The 22231-nt window shown below is 49.1% G+C and overlaps 2 protein-coding genes across 2 annotated transcripts in view; one reads left to right on the top strand and one right to left on the bottom strand.

The window, feature by feature from the left end:
• The window catches only part of STK4 (serine/threonine kinase 4), a 97920-nt gene extending 86919 nt beyond the window's left edge, over positions 1-11001 (top strand). Inside the window, exon 11 of the mRNA XM_079783682.1 lies at positions 6812-11001. Coding sequence (XP_079639808.1) covers positions 6812-6970 — 159 coding nt within the window. The 3' untranslated portion in view covers positions 6971-11001. The remainder of the gene's footprint in view (positions 1-6811) is intronic.
• Positions 11002-17722: 6721 nt separating this feature from the next.
• On the bottom strand, positions 17723-21753 carry KCNS1 (potassium voltage-gated channel modifier subfamily S member 1; the record flags this gene model as incomplete). The annotated part of the gene is made up of 2 exons (XM_079784999.1): positions 20455-21753; positions 17723-18193 (listed from the first exon to the last, which is right to left on the bottom strand). Exons 1-2 carry the CDS (start codon positions 21478-21480, stop codon positions 17723-17725), a joined length of 1497 nt encoding a protein of 498 aa, XP_079641125.1. The 5' UTR covers positions 21481-21753.
• Between the last annotated feature and the right edge of the window lie 478 nt (positions 21754-22231).

Here is a 22231-nt window from a genome sequence, read left to right as displayed (position 1 = left end):
TTTGAGAAATTTTGTTTGTGACATTGGGCACAGAATAGAAAGTGCTCAAGTTCAGTCTGTGCTGAATTGAAGCTTGTCCTTAAAGCTTTGGCAAGTCTCTTTGGTTGTTTTTTAGGGACAACTCATGATGCTATTTGCATAATAGAGTTCAGAGGTGAGAGCTTCTTGCAGCAGAGGATCTGAACTTTGAAATAGGTCTAAACCCTGTACCTGGGCTGAGGACCAGACCTGTTTGTTCATATGGGCCTGTAGCCAAGGCAGGTGAAGCCCTGCTATACATTCTGATGCGCTTAGTTTAGCTTGACGCTGCTGATTTCCAGGCTAATAGTCAGTGTCATTTCTTTGAGTTCTCAACTTGTGATGAAATATCAGCCTGATCTTCTCAGTTGTTCTCCCAGCCAGTTGTGCAACCGACACGGACACGGTATAATTCAGAGTTCAGTGTTGCAAAGCAGCGTGAGAAGAAATCTGTTCCCATTAGCCTTCTGTATTCGTGCTGTTGCTAGAATCTGAGGATTTTGCTATGTCAGGACACAAACCAGGTTATTGGATGTGGGGTTTCCACACACAGTTCTTGAGCGACACCTCTGTGTGTGCTGTGTGTCCTGCACTGTATGTAGAGCACATCAAGCTCAGTGCTTACTCCCTGTTTCTGTTCCTCACTGTGTCCTCCATTTTCCAGAAAAGGATTTAAGGAGGCAGCTCCCAATGTACCCAGTTTCATTCTGGTGTGCACCCGACACTGTCATATACTTTACCAATACCTCTAGGCCTCACAGCTCCCCTGGTAGGATAAATGCTGTTGTCCTGTACTGAACAATGGGGAAGGAGAGGCACCTGTTAGAGGATCTGCCAAGGGCAGAGCTCCCATGAACCCAGGTCCATCTGACTCGAAGCCAGTGCTCTTGCCCCTGAACCTGTGTGCTCCTCCAACAGCTGTTGCCAACAGTGTTCCTGGCCTAGAGGAGATGCCAGTAAAGTCGGTTGCTTAGATTTAAATAATGTTCAGCCACCTGGAGTTGAGTCACTGCACTTCAGCAGGCACATGCCAGGCACTGGTATTTTTACATGAGGAAAGGCAGCGAGTAGGCAGATCCTTCACCCGTTTCACAGATGGGGAAACCAAATCCAGAGAGGTCACCTGACTTCCCGATGTCACCAACGTTGCTGAGCAGTGGCATTGTTTAATGTGAGGGCCATCAGCTGTATGTAGTGTCAGCCTGCCCACGTTTGCCACTAACATGGACCCATTTCCAGAAACGCTTCGGGTGGTGGTGGTCACAGTCTCTTCCAATTCTTTGCTGTTTCACTTTGGGGGAATTACTTGCCCACTCTTATCCTCATTGGCCTCATCTGTAAAAGGAGAACAGTAATGGTACCTGCCTTACACATGGCTTAAGTGAAATAGGGCAGACAAAAAGTGCTTGCACCATGCCGAACGCACAGCATAGGCTCACGTAATTAACCTGTTTCTTCCGTGTTTATGTGTAGAATCAGTAGTAAGACAGCATGGTATCCTGCTGAAACTGAGGAAGGCTGAAGTTCGGATTGAAAAAAAAAAAATGCCTACTTTAGATATAACATTTTCAGAGACCTCATTTTCAGAGAAATCTCATCTGCATATGTGTTACCTTTACTTGCTCAGACATGTGGCAGACATCCGTCAAGGCCATTGGCCATGGTGGGTGCAGTCTGGGCGGCTATTAGACAGGAGTGAAAGTGACCTCAAACATCAGTGCTTCCTCTCACACTCAGAGCCCACCCTTCCCATTTTCCCACGCAGTCAGGGAATTCTAAAAAACCCTGAGTAAGCGGCATATTTTACTTTCTCCATCCTTCTGTGACCTCTCCCAGGAAGAGAGCCCAAATCCCTGTGTTTGGTCTGTTCTCTTCAGCACAACGCCCCTTCAGCAATGAGCCTGTGGCTCTGGGCTCGGCACTCATTTTGTCTTTTACAGAAGGTTAGTATCTTATTCTTCTGATTATCTCGTTCTTTCCAATGTGTGTTTCGTGTAGTAGAAGTCTTTTTTCCCCAAAAAAATTTTTTTTTTTTAATTTGGGCGTGTCATTTATTGCTGACTAAGCCAAGATTGGAAACCTGCGTTCTTATCAGCCAGTATAAAACATAGCAATTTTAATCAAGTGAGCAAAGACTTCCTTCAAAAGAAGCTGTGAGGAATGTAAGCTCCTTAAGGGAACCACTCCTTGTTCCACACCCAGTCCTCTCAGCATCTCGCCCAGAGCCTTGGCCCAGGGGTGGTGCTCAAGGGAAGCCGCTGCCTTGATTTCTGTGGCTCCCTTTATTGTTTGACTGGAAACCAAGGGCGCTTTATTCATTCCTTCAGCCAGTGTCATGCTTAGCATAGTGAACTAGACAAAGTAGTAAGAGAGACAAATGAGCATGATTACAAGGTGCCATGGCTGTTTTAAAGGAAATAAACTTGGGGCTGAGATAGAGAATAATGGAAAACAGACGACCTTTCTAGATTAAATGGCCAGAGAATGGGACTTCTGAACTAAGGCCTAAGGGACAAGGACAAAGTTGGGGGGGGGGGCGCGGGTAGAGGGGGCAGGGGGGAGGTGATCCATCAAGGCAGAAAGATAATTTCCCTTGAGGCCAGAAAAAGTGTGGCCTGTTTGAGGATCTAAAATAAAGTGTGGCTAGAGGATCCTGAGCAAAGGTTTGGGGATGGGCAGTAGGTGATGAAGTTGGAGAGGCCGATGGGGCCAGAGATGTGGGCCTTTGTAACCCTGGTGAGTTGTTGGGTTTTGTTCTAAGTGTAGTAGGAAACAAGGGTGAAGTGATCTAACCCAGTGGTCGGCAAACTCATTAGTCAACAGAGCCAAATATCAACAGTACAACGATTGAAATTTCTTGTGAGAGCCAAACTTTTTAAACTTAAACTTCTTCTAACGCCACTTCTTCAAAATAGACTCGCCCAGGCCGTGGTATTTTGTGGAAGAGCCACATTCAAGGGGCCAAAGAGCCGCATGTGGCTCACGAGCCGCAGTTTGCCGACCACTGATCTAACCCATTTCTCTATGTTTAATTATGTTTGTTGCTATGAGATAATGGTGGCCTGATTTGAAGGGTTGGATGAAAAACATGGTTGGATTTGAGCTGTACCAGTATTTCAGAGATGAGATTGAAGGATTGGACATGGGCAGGGGTGTGGTGAGGGAAAGGGAAGAATCGTGTTGACTTGAGCACCCTGAGGTGGGAAGCCTGGGCAGTAGGGAGGAGGTTGGGGAGTGAGGAAGGGGGAGGACTCCAGAGCTTCATTGTAGATGTGATAAGCGGCCGACTTACATGAGGTCATTGGGGACTGAGATGTCCAGTAGGATCCGATCTGGACATGTGAGCCTGGGGTGCAGAGGAGAATTTTGGTCTAGAGATGTAAATGTGAGAGTCATAGTACAGAGAGGGCTCTAAGCCTTGGGGGATAGATGACATACTAAATGGTGACATTTCCATTAATTCGTGACAGCAGCTCAAGCTACCCACATGGCCAATTTGAGAATTTGCTGTATCAAAACTGTAGAACCACGGTTATTTTACTGCAAGAAAAACACTTGAAATGTATTTATGCTACCAATGACCAGGAAGGTGAAATGCTATACTTGGCGCCATAAAGCCATTCTCTCAGCTTGTTTTCAGAAAAATCCATATCTGGATGGTGTGACCAAGTCATTAGCAGTGACTGGCTGGCTGTGTTCTAATAGGTCAGGTGTAACTTAAGCCCCAAAGGCCTCTGGGCAAGTCAGTTGGTCTGAAGTTAGCTGAGATAAAGCAGAGGAGGTCATTGGTGCCCAGATTAGCATCAAGGGCAAAAAAGCTGCATAATCGGAAACCTAGAAGAAGCTTTCCACTAGAGGCCGGCCAGTTATTTTGTGAGAATTTTGCTGCTGGGAAAACAAGAAGGAAGATGGGGAATCATGCTTACTAAACATGAAGATTTATAAGACACACCTGAATAGCTGCCTTAGCATGCAGTCCTGTGCCTCACCTCCTGTGTGATCAAATAGCTCTGGGTTGGTGCTCAGGAGTCTCTGTTTTTCCGAAGTGATTCTGGTGCAGGTGATCCACGGATCACACTTTGAGAGACGTTGAGTCTAAAAAGTGCTTTAGGGTCATCCAGGCAGCCCTTCTCACCCAGGGGGAGACAGGTGTACGGAGGAGAGGGTCTACCTTGAGTCAAAGAATGAGTTGGAAAGCTGGTGCAGCTCTACTAACTCACATTTCTTCATTCTGCAGTTGATTCTTCATCCTAACGATGGATAAAAAGCAAGTCTCCCAGTTCCCAACTCCCCTTTCCTCACTGTATTTTTTTTCTTTTTCCAAAGCACATATCACCTTCTAATGTAAGAGGAATTTACTGTGTTAACTATTATTTGTCTGTCTTACCTCACTAAAATGTTAGCTTCAAAAGGGCACCGATTTTGTTTTGTTTTCACTGAAAAAGAAAACACTCCTGCCTTCCTTTCGGGGGTCGGGTGTGAGGGAGTGTGAAGGGCGGACAGTTCAGTGACCTGTCACCACAGGATTCTCTCTCCGTCTATCCTATGTGCCCCGGACAGTGCCTGGCTCATAGTCGGTGTTCAGTGAATATTTGATAAATGGCTGGATGGATGAAAAATATTTCGTTGAACTATAATTATAATAAGTTTAATGGGCATTGCGGGCAAGTGCCAACCCTTAGGCATGTTAGCTCAAAATAGTGTAGAATATTTTCTTTTTTACTTGTTTGGTGCTGGCTTAGATCAGAGGTTACAGAAGTAGCTTATTTATGGAGATTAATAGAGTCTTTTTAATAATATTAACAATAATAATAGCAACAGTAATAGAAATAACAGTGATAACTGCTGTCATTTTTGGAATGCTTACCATCTGCTACATACGTACTGTATGAAGTTCTGAGAACACTGCACCCTTAACTCACCCAGTCCTCATTACAGCCTAAGGATGGAGGAGCTGGTACTGTCTGTTTTCCGGAGGAGGAAACTGAGGCTCAGAGAGGTGAAGCTATTTGTCCAGGGTTACACAGCCTGTAGAGCTTTAGGATCTGTGATCGGAAAGGGGAAGTCCTTAACTACCAGTCGCATTCAGTATCAACAGTTCAAGCTGGGGTGTTCTCTGCAGAAGGAATTAGAAAAGCTAAAGACTAAGCAAGCATCACTTTTTGGGGTGTCCCTGGGCCAAGAACACCAACCTCCTAGATGGTATAAAACTACAGGCTGGAAAGGAAGTTGCATTTTTTTCCATCATTTCCCCACACTCTCGGGTCTTTCCATTCTCACATTACAAAGGACCTTTGGTCTTGAACTGTTAGGCTTTTCTCACTTCTCAGACAACTTCCCTATAGTGGGGCCAAGGGACATTCCTGTGGTGACAGGTCCCTAAACCATTGCTGGGGAGGCCACTGTGGCACTCCACACTCGCTCACCCCCACCCGCTAAAGGAAGGGGGACAGAAAGGCTCCTTCACCCTCCTTCCTGACCACTTCCCTGTTGGGGCCTCAGGAAGGGGCCGAGGGAGGTGATGATTCTATAAATCTCTCTAAGATTTGAGTGAGCCTTTTGAGTTCTTAAAACCGATACCTATTAAAAGGGTTGTGAGCTCACAGAATTTATCACCACCTGCTGTGGACAATGTTGCATTCATTCCCCCCTGCCAGCCAGGACTGGCCTTGCTTGGGTTCAGTGAAGACTCCATCCATTCGGCAACCAGGCCACTCACCAGCAGCTGCAGACACAGGCGGAGCACGGTGCGCTCCTGGGCTATGGTGAGGAGGCCGGGCTGTCGCACGCAGTGCCATCTCTCAGCACACAATCCGCCGGGCACCGTGCTAGCAGTTCTAATGAGAAGCATGAGGAGGCATTGCTGCCCCACCTCTGTAGATGAGGAAGGCCTGGAGAGATGGGCAACGGGCCTGAGTCTCCCAGCACTTGCCAGAGGCAGAGCCATGTTTTAAACGGGGGTGGAGTTGGTTGTAAGGCCTGTGCTTTGGGAGCCTGCTCCTCCTGCGATGCCGGTTAAGAGCAAGAGCATGGACTCTGGTTTTGAATCTAGACTCTGCCGCTTCCTCGCTGTGAGACACTGGCAAGGCACTTAGCCACTCTCTTCGTTCACTTGTTCATCTGTAACTTGGGGATAATTACATGCTCAAAGCATCGGGTTTCAAGGATTAGATGAATCAATGGATGTAAAGCATTTTATGTGCTAGCCCTTGTTATTAATTTATGTATCGAGTCCTATTTTCTTCTGCAGGTGATGGAATCTCAGAAGTTTCAGGGTTTCTCCAATCCCCCACCCCTGGATTGTGTTTACAAGATGCTTATGTAGATAAACCACAGAAAGTGCTTAGAGTGGGGTCTTGTGTATGATTACCCCCAATAAATGTTAGCGATGATGTATGACAATGCCCAGACCCTGGGGGCAGGGGGGGAGAGCATCTACCCCTTAGTCAGCATCGTCTCCTTGGTGTGGTGTCCAGATGCCCATCTCCTGGGTCGGACAGAACGAGGAGACAACCATTAGTTTGCAAATATCAAGTCGCTGTTATTTTAATGCCTAACGATGAATTTAAAAGGTAGGGGAGATGAAAGTATGATTCATTAAGTTCTTGGTCAAGGCACAAAGAGATTGGCACTTGGAACTCTTACAGGAATAAATTGTCTCAGAGAAGCTTGCTGGCATGCCGTCATTTGAGTGAACTGCCACTTTTCAACCACCGCCACCCCTACTCGGTGTGATCACATGTTCTTCTCTCTCCCTTCCCCCGGGTGACAGTACTTTCCCCTTCTCTTCTAGCTTAAGAGTTGGACAGTGGAGGACCTTCGGAAGAGGCTCTTGGCCCTCGACCCCATGATGGAGCAGGAAATTGAAGAGATCCGGCAGAAGTACCAGTCCAAGCGGCAGCCCATCTTGGATGCCATTGAGGCTAAGAAGCGGCGGCAACAGAACTTCTGAGCCAGGCCAGGCGGGAGGGCCCACTCCCCGACGGCCTTCGGTGAGCTCGGATCGGATCGCTCGCGGCTCAAGCTTGTTAGCCACCCCTCTGCCGTCGCCTCTCCACGGCCTCTCCACGGCCCCGGCCCCGTTGTGAACTCAGGAATGTGCGCCAGAGGGGAGGGCTGCCTCGCTGGTCAGCGAGCGAGATGTCCTGGTGTGTGTGAGTGTCTCAGTCGGTCAGGTTTATTATTTCAAAGGATTTATGTGGGCACTTTTAAACTCAGAGTTTCAAACCCCAGGAACAGAGACTCCTAGTCAAATGATAGCTGGGAAAGTTTTACATTGTCTTTGGTTTTTCTTCTCCCAATAGCTTTCAACTGTTCTTTCTGGAAGACTTTTTAAAAACTATAAATATGCATATATGTGTAAATTGTAACTAGATTCCCCACTCAGTGTGGTGGCATCTCTGTACAGGTACAGTTCTACGCGGTTTGCCTCTTTTCTGTAAGATGACGGTACTGTGGAACCGAGGGCAGGCACACTGGGGGCCATGGGGGCCACTCCACTCCCAGGAGCCCGCCTCGCCCTTTTGCAGGGCTGCTTGTGTAAAAATTAGGTCCGGGCCAGTTTTCACCACGTTTCGGCCTTGTGTGGGTCATCCCCGGCTCCTGGAGCTGTTGGTGGCGTCCAAGGGAAAGCCTTGAGAGTCGTGTTTACTTTTGAGTCCCAGGAGAAGCCTGGCGCCTTCTCTGCAAATTGGCCTTTGTGGTTTCAGCGCCTTTTATCCACCTCCACTCTCCCGACTGCCTGAGTCACCGCACAGATCCTGCCCAGTGCCTTAAGAGGAGACGTGACCCAGTGAGGGGGCAGGCCTGCTAGGATCTCCCAAGCAAACACGGGGCTGTGATCGGTCCACAAAAGGGAAAGGGCTTTGAAGTTCTCATTGTTCATGTGAAGATCACACGCGTGGCATTTTGCACTGCATTCCTTACAGACGGGTAGCAGGCATTGATTTTGTGATCCACATTCAAATATGTGACTTTTTTATTTTACTGCTAAGGGGTCTGGAAGGGATAGTGAATGTCAGACTAAGATTTGTTCTCCAGGAGGCTCAACCCAGACACGTGGAAGCCAGAGCTGGAAGGGACCCTAGCTGTCATCTGGTGTGGCTGAGGCTTGGAGAGGGCAAGCAGCATGGCCAAAATCACAAAGCAGGTGGAAGTGGGAGCTGGGACTAGACCTCGGGCTGCTCCCTCCCGTCCACTGAACCGAGCAGCCCCTTCTACAAAAGAAGAGACCTGTTCGGTTTGGGTTAAGTTACTCCAGGCAAGCCTGCTAATGGGAACTTGCTCTCGCTTTCTCCCTTCGATGGGTGAGGCTGTGAAGAGATTCCCAGGGGAGCCAGATCCTGTGTCAGCCACTCCATGGCCTCTGCACCATCTGCCGGATAGCAGACAGGCCGTGTGCAGGCAGATTTAAGGCCAAAAGCAGAGCAGAAGGCTCGCAGAAGACAGCACCAAGCCCTTCTGCAGCGTTGGCTCAGGGCCACCTGTCACTTAGTCACACGGCAAAGAGGAGACAGTTGGGAAGGGCAAATGTGTCTTTATTTTCAAACATCTCTTCTTCTCAGATAGGGATCTGTGCCTGGGTTGCACCTAAGGACACTGAAATTTGACCCCAGAATTGCTTTTGCTTCTCAAACCTGGAAATCAATGGAAAGGCAGGGAATGTTCCTCTTCTGTGGCCAGATTCTGTTCTTAGCGATTAAAGCAAGTTTTAAAAAATGCAAGAGCCAGTTGTTCTACAGGGCTTGGCCAGTTAAGCAGCTATGTGGCAGATACAGAGAACAGGGGACAATTTGAGGGTCCCCCTGGAATAATAAATGGCAGCTAGCATTCATTGACCACATGATGTGCCAGGCACATTGCTCAGTAGACCCTTTCTGTGAGCTCCAAATTTCACAACAACTCTGTGAGTTAAGGACTTTATCTCCATGTCATAGACAAACAGGTTCGGAGAAGGCAGTATAGCTAGTAAGTGATAGAACCAGGATTCGTAACATCACTGTATGGGACCAGCATTTACAGGGGAAAGTCTTTTTTAAATGAAGGGACCACCTTTTCTCACTCAGACTAAATAACTCTTAACGGGCATTTTTAAGCTGGAGACAGCAGAATTAGTAGTCAGGTCTGACAGCCAAGTGCGTTTTAAAAACCAAATCACGGAGCAGGCACTCCCCCACACCGGCTGCTGTGCTAGCTAGCAGTCCGGCCTCAGCCTCTTTCTTTTTTAAAAAGGACTTTGCACTTGGCCAGCAATGCCCTTTTTCTGTCTTCCTAAGCTAGATCTAAGTAAAACAAGTTTCCGTTTTTCCCCATGAATATTCCTGAATCTTGATCTGGAGTTTATTTTGTTTCAAGCATGTGTGCACCCAACATGCTGGTTCAACAGTGCATTGCTCTCCAGTCTAGCTAGACCTAGTCCTCTGCCAGAAGTCAATCTCTTTTGGATCAGATAAACTTCCTGACCAGTTGTGTTTGTTTTCTAGTGACAGGAAGGCAGAGGAGCAAATCCTAGTCCTGTTTTTCCTTGAATACTGAGCACTGAGTGGCAGTCATTGCTTAAGCACTTGTGACTCAAGCTTCTAGGGAACTCTTAGCCCCTTACTTGTTCTCTCCTTCTAGAAACGATGACCCACACCTAATTGTGTCTTTAAAAAATCTTGAATTCTCTAAGAATATCTTTATTGCTTCCTCGTCAGTAATTTTGAAGCAAATTTCTATATTTCCTTCTCCATTATCCCTTCTCCCAACCATTGGATTGATGGATGAGTGTTTGGATGATGGATGGATGGATGGATGGATGGATGGATGGATGGATGGATGATTGATAGACAGACCAACCGATACTCTGAAGCAACTTAACTTCTTGAGACTACAGATTCTGATCCAGGTAATGTTTATTTAGCACCTAGCTGGTGGCAGAAATTTATTATACCATTTAAAACTCGATAGCTCTTAGCAACATCAGGAATGAGAGAGGTCTTTATTGATCCTACGGGCTAATATTATGAACAACTTTACGAACAATTTTATGCTAATAAATTCAACAATTTAAGTGAAATAGACTAATTGAAAGTACAAAGTACTAAACTCACTCAAGAAGAAATAGATAAGCTGAATAGTCCCAGATTAAAACATAATAGCTCTGGGAGATCTAGGTATTTAAAACATAATAGCTCTGGGAGATATAGGTATGTTGTCCTCTTTTACAGATAAGGCAGCAGGCTCCGAGAGATGAAGTCTGCTGCTCAAGGTCACATAGCTAGAATATGGCAGAGCCAGGATTCAGATTCAGTTCTGATTCTTATTCCAGTGCCCTTTCCAGCATACCATGTTGCCTCTAAAGATTGCAGCTCCTTATTTACTGGAAAACTGTTTCTGTCCACTCCACACCCTCCCACCCCATCCTTTCTTAAGCGCTATGTTTGTGTTTTCATCAGGATTATATTCATTGTCTTTGGAATCCATGTTCTTATTTGTGTTTGGGGGGAAAAAATTCTTCCACCAGCTTGTACTCAGATCAACTTGGAAAAAAAAGCATAAATGCTGTTGCAGATGTACAACTTAAAAAATGTGAAGTTTGTAGCTTTAACTTTTTGTAACAAAAACTAATAACACTGGCTTAAGTGTTGACTTGAAATGCTGTTTTATAAGGTTTGGATGTAAATAATCAGTCAAAGTCAGTAGTTTGTATATGTATGAGACATAGCTTCCTTCTTTGCCTTGTTTTTAATTTGAGATGCTTCCTATGTGCTTTTATGTTGGAATTGTCTTCCCTCCTTCCTTCTTCCTACACCTTTGTTTTAAATAAAGGCTGTCCTCTTTTTAAATATGAGATCCTCCATCTATAGCCCAGATAGTGGTGTTGTGAACCTTCATAACATTGACTTTGTATTGTGTTTATTCTAGAATCCAAAGCCAGGGGAGAGGTAGTAGGATAGGGAGTAAACTTTTGTTGAATACCTACTGTATGCCAGATCCTGAGCTAGTTAATTGTGAGGGGTATAACCAGACACAGTTCTTGCAGACCAGCTGGAGAGTCGGTCAAACACACAAGAACCACATTGGAAATGCCGTGGCAGAAGGAAGTTCACAGCCTGTGGACACATGAGGAGGGATGATCAGTTCCGCTGAAGTGTCCGAGGAAGCTTTTCTGGAGAAGGTAATGTTCTGGAGACGGTAAGTCCTGAACTTACAAGATGAGGAAGTGATGGCCAAGTGGAGAAAGGGTGGGAAGAGAAGGCATCCTGGGTGGAGAGACCAGCCCATACAAATAGTCTGGTGTGAGAAAATTGTTTATAAAACCTGATGTTAAACCAAACCTCAGTTACATTTAAACACAAAGTCAGTCCTCACTTAACATTGTCAATAGGTTCTATAACTTTCAATGAAATGATGCATAACTAAACAAATTTTACCACAGGCTAATTGATGTCAATTAGAGTTAGGTTCCTATGGCATCTCATCAATGTCACAGCAAAGCCACGTTGAACGAAATGTTATTTTTCTTCAGGTTCTATTCCTCTGCTGTCTGTCCTGGTGGGGCTGTCGGTGACAGATCTTCCATTCTTTCCCCCAGCCACGTGATGGGCATGCGACCCAAACCAGTCCAGTTAGACTCAGTCTTCAGGGAATTGCTAGTTTGAGCAGAGTGATACATAGAATGGAGGCAGTTGTCCCTAAGGTGTTCTAATTACAGCGCCCTAAGAGGTGGTTCATGGGTCCTAAATACCATGGTCCCCATATCGCCCTTGTTCCTTTCTCAGAGCCCGGTTGTTTAATCCTAGCCAGTAGCTATCCCATGCACTCATTTTTTGCTTAAGTTTTCCAGAACTGACTTCTGTTATTTGCAACTAACGACTCCTGACTGATACAGAAATCAGAACAGGCAGTGTGTCCTCCAGAGAATGTGGGTGTTAAAAATTATTGGGCTGTCATGAGGCAAGACACTCAAGGTCGCTGCTCATGCTCTGGCTCAAGCACCAGCAGACCATGGGGGTGCAACGGTCAAGGGCTACTTCCTGTGTTTCTTGACACGGTCTGAGGTCTGACCACCGAGGAGGTGACTCTTCGAGAAGGGGGAGCTTTTGTCACAGTCCAGTCTAAGGAGGTGAGGAATGTCCAGGCTGTGGGATCGAATGTTTATTTCTAATTCCACGGAATAATGTAAAGGGACAGTCAACAAAGCAAGCCCAGAATAATTTGAGCACAGAATGAAACGGAGAGCACTTCCATGGCCGCGGTGAAAGGATCTCATGACTCGGCCGTGGGGCTGAGATCTCCAAAACCAAAGTTGACAATGCATGTGCAGGTTGCCAAGGTCACAGCCCCACTGCACTTGAGCGAAGCTGGGCGTCGACAGGAAGCGTGGGATAGTGACAAGTGGAACCGCTCTGTGAGAGGACACAGGGCAATCCAAAACACTGGGTGGAAGCAGTCCCCACCCTCCCCTACTGGAGAAAGCTCCCAAGTGCCTGCCTGCCCTGCCCCTCAAGGCTGCCTGACTGGAAGGTGGGAATCAGTTTTGGCCTAGAGGGTGAAAAATAGACTCTGAGTGAGTAGGAAAGAATCTTGGAGCCATGCAGAAGTACAGAAACTTGTTAATTGATACCATCAGAAATGTGGGGGATACTCGTGGGAATGGATTTTTGTGGTGCTTGAAGGAGGAGGGGGGAAAGGTAACGTTGGACCAGGCTGATCTTCTTGACATGCAGCACGTACCAGGGGTTCTGCATTCTCCGTGCTCGGGCCAGGAGCTGGCTGGGTTCTAACAACTGATGGGTTGGCCAGTGCAAACTTGGACCAATCGCTGGCCCACATGAAATGGAATTTAAAGGCCCCAAATTCCTTGGCATCAGAGAGGAAAGGATTCAAATATTTCTGAAGCTGGGAGGCTGGACTGGATCTCATTTGTGCCTCCTTCCTGCAAATACCTCTAACTTTGGCCCTCAGTGAACCAAGAACACTTGACCCTTGCTTTGAGGACAGTCTAGGTCAAGGGTTGGGTGGAGGGCTCCCAGATACCAGAGGGGAGGGAGTGCAGGGGTGTGGAAGGGCAGGTGATATCTGACCCTCAGAAATTAAGTGGGAATGGTCATTGTAGTATTCAGCAGGCTCTGAATGAGTCATGATCTCAGGCTAGAGGACTCTAAAAAATTTAACCAGAACTGACCACTCAATTCTTACTTGATTGTATAACCAACAAAACCGAAAAAATAGTCTCTAAAGCAAAAACAAACACCCTGAGTTAAGTCACCACAACCGGTGCAGAGCATCACCTAATACCTAATACCAAGAGTTTAGTTGTTGATCTAAAGCCCTTTGAATGGAATATATGCTATTTGTCCTTGAGGAAGGACTGCTGTACTGCTGTTATGTGGATGTATGTGAACATTTTCTGCCTTCTCCAAAAGGACCTGTGGCCATTGACCAGGGTAACCAGGTGCTGAAGAAAGGCAAATACTAAAATCTTTCAGGGAACCTTGGATGAAGACTTGGAGCTAATATGTTCATGTCCATTTCTTGGGCTGAAGAGTACTACTTACTATAGGCTCACAATCATGTGAAAAATAATATTTTGACCTTTTTCCATGTCACTGGAGGCCTAGTGGGATCCCAAAGCTGTCCTCTATCTCCAGTTTCTGAGTGATAGTTTGAAAAGATCCCCACTTGGCTCCCTGACCCATGGAGGCCATCAGAATCCGATTGAGCCACTGTCCCCGAATAGACACTCAGCGGTGGTACCACATGTCTGAGGAGACCCTGGAGAGTGATAACCCCTATGAAAACAGTTTCCCCTGTTTGACCAGCACAAGATTGGATGGGTCTTGGAAACTGACAGGAGGGTATTTTAATCAAGAGGCAATTCTAATTTTAGCTGCTGTACTAGGTATGTGCTCCATATTACACCCCTGGAGCTATGGGCATCTCTTGTTTTAATTCTCTCTTCCAAGAAACAGAAACCACTGGAAGCCTTTTGCTGGAAAGCGTTAACAGTTTCTTTACTGTTCACTCAGGGACACCTGAGTTCTCTCCCAGCTCTGCATCAGAAAGACTGATTCCCTGATTCCACTACAAGACATCCAACTGACCCACTACCTTGGTTAAATCACATCAATAGGGCCTAGAGAGCAAAGAGCGTTTCCTTATGTTGGAAACATTTACAAAACGTGTTTAGGAAGAACATGTGCTGGGCAGCCACGAGTTGGGATGTAGTGGAAATGTACTATTTTTGCCCGTTAACATCTCTCCCCTTTATTTTGGACGGGGACTGTGAGCAGAATGATCCAAGGAAAGAAGGTGATTGGAGGAGGGTCATTTGAATGACAGTGTCCTAAACAGAAGGTTCATGAGTCCTGTACTTCAGTCCCTACAGCTCCCCTCGTTCCGGTATTTCCTGAGGCATGGTCAGTCAGCCTTTCCTTTGATTGGGTGAGCTTCACCAATACTCTTCTATAGTAGGCTGAATGGTGGTCCCAAAGTTATATCTACACTGTAATCTCAGAACCCATATATGTTACCTTGCTTGGGAAAAGGGTCTTTTGGCAGAAATGATTAAGTTAAGGATCTCCAGATGAGAACATCTTGTATTATCCAAGTGGGCCCTAAATACCATCCTTATGAGAGAGGGGCATTGGGAGATTGGACACACACAGGCTGTGATGACAAAGGCAGCATTTGGAGTGATGCAGCCACAAGCCAAGCAATGCCAGCAGCCACCAGAAGCCGGCAGAGGCAAGGAGAGAATTCTCTCGTAGAGCCTCCGGAGACAATGTGGCCTGCTGACACCTTGATTTTTGGATTTCTGGCCTGCAAAATGGTGAAAGAATACCGTAATTCTGTTGTTTTTAAGCCATCAAATTTGTGGTGACTTGTTATGCAGCCACAGGAAATGAATACATCTTCCAATAAATTCATTTTTTTCCTTAAGGTTTCTGTTGCTTGTATCCAAAGAACCCTAGTTATAACCGTTGTTCATCACTTCAATGATTGAGGCTAGTGAATTTCCCTCTTGGACCAAGTTAGTTCCAGCTGGATTCCTGTCACTTGCAACCTGTGCCCAGTGTAAGACTGGAACCAGAGATGGGGATTCTGAGTCACTCCATGTTGTCACTCCGCCCTCCCCAATCACCCAGAAAACATGCCAGGCAGCCAGCTCCATACAGGCACAAATAGGTCCCTGGGCCCAGCCTCTTTATTTGCATAATGGCTACATTGATACATGGGAGTGGGAGGGAGCTGTTGCTTTTCTGCCAGGACCACACACAACCTCATGGTAGATTCTCTCCTGAGCTTTTCCCACACCAGCTTTAGGGACTTGTCCGTGGGGTCAGAAAGTCTGGAAGCTAGCTGGCTACTCGCTGTGTTTAGCAAGACCATGAGGGTGGTTGCATGCAGCCCACCTGGTCTCTGTGCCTTGACCTGGGCAGAGCTGGGCCTAGATGTCACAGGGTGAACATGCAGGAGGTGCGTGGGGGTGGGGGTGGGGGGTGGGTGGGGGTGGTGGTGGGTGGGTGTGGGTGTGGGTGTGGGTGTGTGTGTGGTCAATTCATGAGCGGCCCCTTGGCTCAGTTCCAGTCTGCTCCAATCTGGAGACTGAAACCATCTATGTCTGGAAGCCTATGTACCAGGCCCTGTGTATGATATGAGGCCTTCACACATGCTGTTCCCTCCGCTTGGGATACACTGCTTTCCTGGAGGCCCCACCCCCACCCCCGCACTAATTTCTATTGATCCATATGTTAAACTGTCCACTTGCTCAGGAAAGTCTTCTCTGACCTTCTCAGTCAATGGTCCCTGCTATATTAAAACCCTTATAGTTCTTGTAGTTAGTAGAGCTTATTATTATTTATTCATGTGATTATTGGATTAAAATCTGTCTCCCCACTAGTCTGTAAGCTTCAAGACACAGGGATATATATTTTGCTTGGCATTCAATCTGTTGAACCTAATAAGACGTCAATAAATCACAGCCAATGTGGGTAAAGTAAATCTAAGTGGTGGGGCTAACACAGGAGCGACTGTGTGTGGGGGCAGGGGGTACGATGGGGAACCTGAGACTGCATGCCTCACCCAAAGGCATTCACATTTTAAAAATATACTAAAGATATTGTTCAGCTAAATGAAACCTGTCTGCAGGCCACATGTGAAGCCCCAACTTACGACTTTTCCAGTGGATATTTGTTGAATGAGCGAGTGAAGAATCTACAAGGAAATCATTGTAAAACCCTCAAAAAAGCAAGGAGGGAGAGGGGACAGAACTGAAAGGACCTCCTTTTCAGGCCTGTCTACACCCTCTAGAGGGCAAGGTCTCCCTCGGGCTCTTTCTTTCCTCTTCCTCCTCAGTGCTTGGCACACAGTAGCTGTACAAATCAGTTGATCCATTCAGCATTTACTAAATACCTACTGTGCACCAAGTCCAGGTTCAGCCGGACAGTGTCCCCCATCCTGAAGCTCAATGTGGTGGGACAGACAGAGCCACAGCCAGACAATGACAGTACAGTGACGGATGTTCTAGCAACAGTGTGGGAAAGGGCTAGGGGACCCTTGCCTCCCAACTTCTTTAGCAAGTAGAGAGGATTCAGTAGGTGAGTATACAAGAGATGCCCCCAGCAAGAATGAGGGGCTGGGGCTGGCCAAAAGGGCAGGAGCCTCAAGCATTGGCCTGGCTGGTAACTCAAGATATGGCCGGAGGTCTGCAGGGTAGGCAGACAGGAACTGCCGTGACCAGACTGGGGGATTCAGCGTGGGTGGACAGGTGTTCATGCACGGCAGCTCCTGGCCACCATTTCTGAGCCAGGCCGGCTGGAAATCAGTACCTCCCTGTTCCATTGGCTTTCATCTCCCTCTGGGCTGACTGTGACCATTTCACAGATGGGCTGAAACCTGGAGATGGGGCAGGGACTTGCCCACTTCCCAAATCAGGTCCCAGTAGAACTAGATCTAGACTTCAGGCCTCAGGCCAGGGCCCCTTTTCTGTACCTCAGGCCAGCCCTGGGAGGAAGCTACAGATACTGCTTCACAAATCTTGCACATCAGCTAAGGAGGCAACTCCCTCTCCCTCCCAGGCCTCATCTTAGGGAGCCGAGTCCTTTTGGACGCTCCTGGGAAAGAACCACAAGTGAGGTCCAGGGCTCCTACATCTGAATCCCCTGTCTCATCCTTTCCCTAGCCCTGACAGAGAAACCTACTAAAACCCTACGCAAGCTTCGTGAGGGAAGACAGAGTGGAAGAAACACTGTTGGCAGACCAACAAGCATGGATTCCAAACTTGACCCTACTGCAACCCTAGTTGCGTGCCATTTGAGCAAGTCATTGCACCTCTCTGAGCCTTCGTTTCCTCATCTGTGAAATGGGGGTAATTCTCATCCTCCAACATAGGGCCATAGGTGATCTAGCTAATAGCAGGTGGCAAGGAATTGTTAGCATCCTTCCGACTTTCTCCCTCTGGCTCATGCTGCTTCCCAGATGGCTTGGAGGTTTGTTTATAAAGGTCTCTGGGTCGCTCTTCAAGCTCACATCATCTGGGGTAACACTGTCCTTCCCTGAGCCTTTGGAGGAAGGGAGCCAGCTTCTGGGGGTCAATTCTCAGGCCAGGATGAGTGACCCTGAGCGGTCATGCCACCACGAAGAACTTCAGCAGGGGACGGATCTCTGGTCTGTTGTAGCTGAGTGCAGGGGTGTGGGAAGGGAAACATGAGCCCTGGTTTTAATAAATCTTAGAGTTTGAAGGCTCACTGGGGGCCTGGGCCTCCAGGTCTGCAGACCTTCCCTCCTGGGAGGTCTCTCGGGATGTCTCCAGAGACCCCTCCGACACCCCATCGACACTGCTCAGCAAGTCTTCAAACTCCTGGTGGCCACTGTTGCGCACTGCGGCTTCCAGAGCCTTCTGGCGCCGGTAGAAGTGAGAGAACTTATTGAAGATGATGGTGATGGGGAGCGCTACCACCAGGATGCCCCCGAGGATGCAGCCCGAGGCTGCCAGCTTGCCGGCCACCGTCACGGGCACCACATCCCCATAGCCCACGGTGGTCATGCTCACTGTGCCCCACCACCAGCAGGCTGGGATGGTGTCAAAGCCCACGTCCTCCTCCTTCTCAGCTGTGTAGGCCACACCGGAGAACACTGACACACCCACGGCCAGATACAGCAGTAAGATGCCCACCTCACGGTAGCTGTGCTGGAAGAAAAGTAGGAAGCCGAGTTAGAGCTGGGTGGGCTTACAGACCTGGCATTGGGCAGATGGGGAAACTGAGGCCCGGAGAGTAGAAGGGACAGATCCATAGTCACAGAGCAAGGTAGAGCTGGTGCCAGGACCTAGGTCCCTGACTCCAAACTAAGGTCTTTCAACTACAATAATCAGCCATACTCCCTGGGACTGAACACAGGCCTTGATTTCCATTGTCCAAGGTGCCTGCTGAGCCACATTTGTTTCTTCTAATGTGGGCAGCACTAGTGGCAGCAGCCAGTGAATGAAAAGCCTGTGCTTTTTCTACTGTTGCAGAATCAAGAGAGAGCCACAGTTTATATTCCACAGTGCAAAGGGTTGGTTTCGTGTACTTTTGACTGGCTGACCTCATTTCTGATAAGTACAAAAATATTTTCTGCCTCTCAAGGAAGCTGAGAGGATATATACTTTCCCTAGACCCCTCACAGAATGCACTTGCCTATGGGTGTGTATATTTGCTTTGCCCCTGAGGCCAAGCCCTAGGGCAGTGGTTCTCAACCAGGGCTTAAACCCCATTTCCCTTGGGATAAAGTCCCCAGGCGATATGTGGCAATATCTGGAGACATTTTTGATAGTCACAACTGAGACAGGTGTGCTACCAGTATCTAGTGGGTAAGAGGCCAAGGACGCTGCTAAACATCCTACAATGCATAGGACAGCCCCCCACAACAAAGAATGATCTGGCCCCAAATGTTAATTGAGGCTGAGAACTCCTAGCCTAGAGCAGGGCTTCCAAACTGTTTAAAAGGCAGAACCCAATTGAGGAGGTCTGGCGTAGGGCCAGGGATTCTGCAGTTCTAGCAAGCTTCCAGCTAATGAGAAAGCTGCTGGTGGTCGGGGGCCTCGCTGTGAGCAGCAAGGCTCTCGTCTGGAGTCTCACAGCTGTGACTTGGACCCTGGAAGCCTCCATCAATACCCTTCTCCCTCCTCGCAGAAAGCTGGTGGCATCGGGCCCTGGCTCCCTGCACGGTGAAGGCAAGGCAGAGTTCTGGGATGGAGGGGTCATCTCTGGAGAGGTGCTGAGTTCAGGGTGTCTAGCTAATGGAATTCTCTATATCTGTCCATTGCCCCAGCATTCTGCCCAGGTCACCCTGCCTGCACCCTGCATGCTGGCTGCCCTGCCATGGGGGCATACAAAAGGCTTTACTAAGCTGTGGGTGGAAGGGATCAATCAGCATCTTCTAGGATCTTTAGCAGGGTTCCAGGGGGGGTTAGGAGAAAGAACGTGAGGTACTGGAGTCAGGCACAGCTGGGTTCTTCTCTAGGCTCTGCCACTCACGGAGGAACCTCTGACAGGTCCTGTCACCTCTTGGAGCCTCGGTTTCCACATCTGCAAAGTAGTGACAATAATACTTGCCCCTGCTTAAGCCCCATTTCCCTTGGGATAAAGTCCGAAATCCTGAGCCAAGAGGTCATGGCCCTTCAATACCCTCTTCAACCTTATCAACTGGCACCCCTCCCTCCATGTCCCTCTCCCATCATTCATCCTGTTCTCTCTTCAGGCCTCTGTCTAAGCTGTTCACGTGCCCTCCCTCCCTCCCCAAACCAAGCTAATTTCACCCCCTTAAGGGTAAGCTTCCCAGGGCAGTGATTCACCCCCAGTGCAGGGCCTGGCTCAAGGAGGGTGCTCAATTAATTGCAACCAGGCTTTAAAAAGCCAACCTCAGGTTTGTCATCTACGGGAAGGGAATAAATAAGAGCATCTTTCAGAGGAAGTTGTCCTGAGGATGAAATCGATAATGGATGTGAAAATGGCACAGAATTAGCACTCAGTATGAGCTCTGGGGCTGTACTAGACTTGTCTACTAAGCAAGACCTATGATATCTGTGGCCCCTGATAACCTCAGAAGAACAGCTCAGTGGAGAAGCCAGTTAGCATCCTGCTTTGCATATCTTTGTGCTATGTATTATTTGATATTTGACAGATAGATCAAAAGTGACCTTTCTGTTTTTATTTTTATTTTTTGGAAAGGAAGACCAGCGCAGCCCTGGGTCAGTTTTCTCCCATGGGACATAGAGATAACCGGAAGGCTGGGAAGGTCAAATTGGACGTGAAATGTACACCCGCTATCTGGCCCTGTGCCTGGTATAAAGGATGTGCTGCAGTTCACCGTGTGCCTGGACACAGCAGGCTGGTTCAGTGCATCTGCTAACCTGCCCCGTGGTTACACCTGCCTCCCCCTCAGCCCCCTACCCGGCCTCAGAGGCCCTACCTTGAGTGTGGCGCCCAGCGAGCGCAGCCCGGTGGAGTGGCGCGCCAACTTGAGCACGCGGAAGATGCGCATGAGGCGGAACACCTGCACCACCTTGCCCAGGTCGCCGAGATCCTCGCCGCCCGCACCTCCCTGGTCGCCGAGCGCCGCGCCAGCCATCAGCGTGAGATAGAAAGGCAGCACGGACACAATGTCGATTAGGTTGAGCGGGTGGCAGAAGAAGTTACGCGGGCTGGGCGCCAGCAGGAGGCGCGAAGACACCTCGAAGCTGAACCAGGCGATGCAGAAGTACTCCAGGCGCCTCAGCACCGGGTCGTCCCGCACGTCTTCCGCGCTGCGGCCCGCGGCCACCGCAGCCACGGCTGCAGCCGCCTCGCGGGCCTGGTACTCGGGCAGGCTGTGGATGCACATGGCGGCGATGGAGGCGAGCACCACGCCGATGGAGACGCAGCTGAAGAGCTTGCTGGGCAGCGAGTAGCCCGGGTTCTCCATGGTGAGCCAGAGACGGCGGCGCAGGCGGCCGCAGCGCGCCGCGCCATAGCGCGCCAGCTCGCGCTGCACGTCGGAGATCTCGCCGGGGCTCGGGTCCACGCTGCTCGGCGCGTCGCTGTCCTCGTCCCAGGCGCGCGGCCGCGCCACACGCCGCTCCTGGTAGCGCGCGCGGCAGCACGTGGCCAGCGCGCTCTCGCCCAGGCCCCAGTACTCGGCTTCCTGGCCGAAGGCGAAGACGCACAGCTCGTCGAGCACGTGCAGGTGGCCGGTGCGGTAGAAGTGCAGCAGCCCCAGGAAGAAGCCCGGGTGCCTGTCGAAGTAGAACTCCCGAGCGGCCGCGTCGTAGTCGTCGCACAGGCGCCGCGCCTGCTCCTCCGACGCCGCGGCCTGCAGGCGGCCCAGCCGCGTGCCCGGGAAGCGCGCCAGGGCGCGCGCGCTCAGCCGCCGCCGCACGCCGCCCACGTTCACGCTCAGCGCCTCGTCACTTCGCCGCCAGAGAACCGTGGCGCCCGGCCCTGGGGACTCGCTCACCATGGTTGTGGCGCTCTGCCCTGTGGACACAGGAGAAGCGCCCTTAGGCGGGAGGAGGGGGGGGGGGGTCCCGGGGTGCCCGGACTTTCCTTACAGGAAGATCGTCAAATCCCCCGCCCCATTTACCACCCAGGGGTGTCGGATGCTCTCTGTGAAGTGTCTGGTATGCAGTAGGCGCTCGGAACGTATCAGATGCCCTCTGGACTGAAGAGTCAGGCTTGGGTTTGACCAGTCCTCACTCCCTGACTGGGGGACTTTGGTCAAATCACTGAGCCTCCCCACCCTCGCTTCATTGGCATAAACAAACACTGAACCTACTTTGGAGGCAGGTAGTCTGGCATCTGGGGGATGCTTATATAGGATGTCTCCCTTTCCCAGACAAAATTTGAGTTTAGACGCAGAGGTCTACTGTGGGATCTTGGACACACCACACTCAGAACCTAATTCCTCCTTAGCAAAATGGGGATAATGAGTGCTTACCACCGAGGGTTGTGGGGAGAATCAGTATAGACCAGTCCGTTCTCAAAGTGTGTTCCCTGCTAGCAGAGTTGGCATCACCTGGAAATTTGTCAAAATGCGATTTCTCAGCCTGCTCTAGACGGGCTGCGTCAGAAACTCTGTGGATGGGTGATTCTGACGCATGGTCAAGCTTGACAGCCATTGGCTTGGTACTATTTAAAGCATCTGTGGAGTCTGTCAGATTGAACTCTGGCTTTCTTGTGTGACTGTAGGCAAGTCATGTCACCTCTCTGAG

This window comes from Cnephaeus nilssonii (genome assembly GCF_951640355.1).
Source record: "Cnephaeus nilssonii genome assembly, chromosome: 11".
In the NCBI taxonomy this organism is placed as follows: Eukaryota; Metazoa; Chordata; class Mammalia; order Chiroptera; family Vespertilionidae; genus Cnephaeus; species Cnephaeus nilssonii.
The sequence above is the reverse complement of the archived record's forward strand: the minus strand, read 5'-3'. Positions and strand labels throughout refer to the sequence as shown.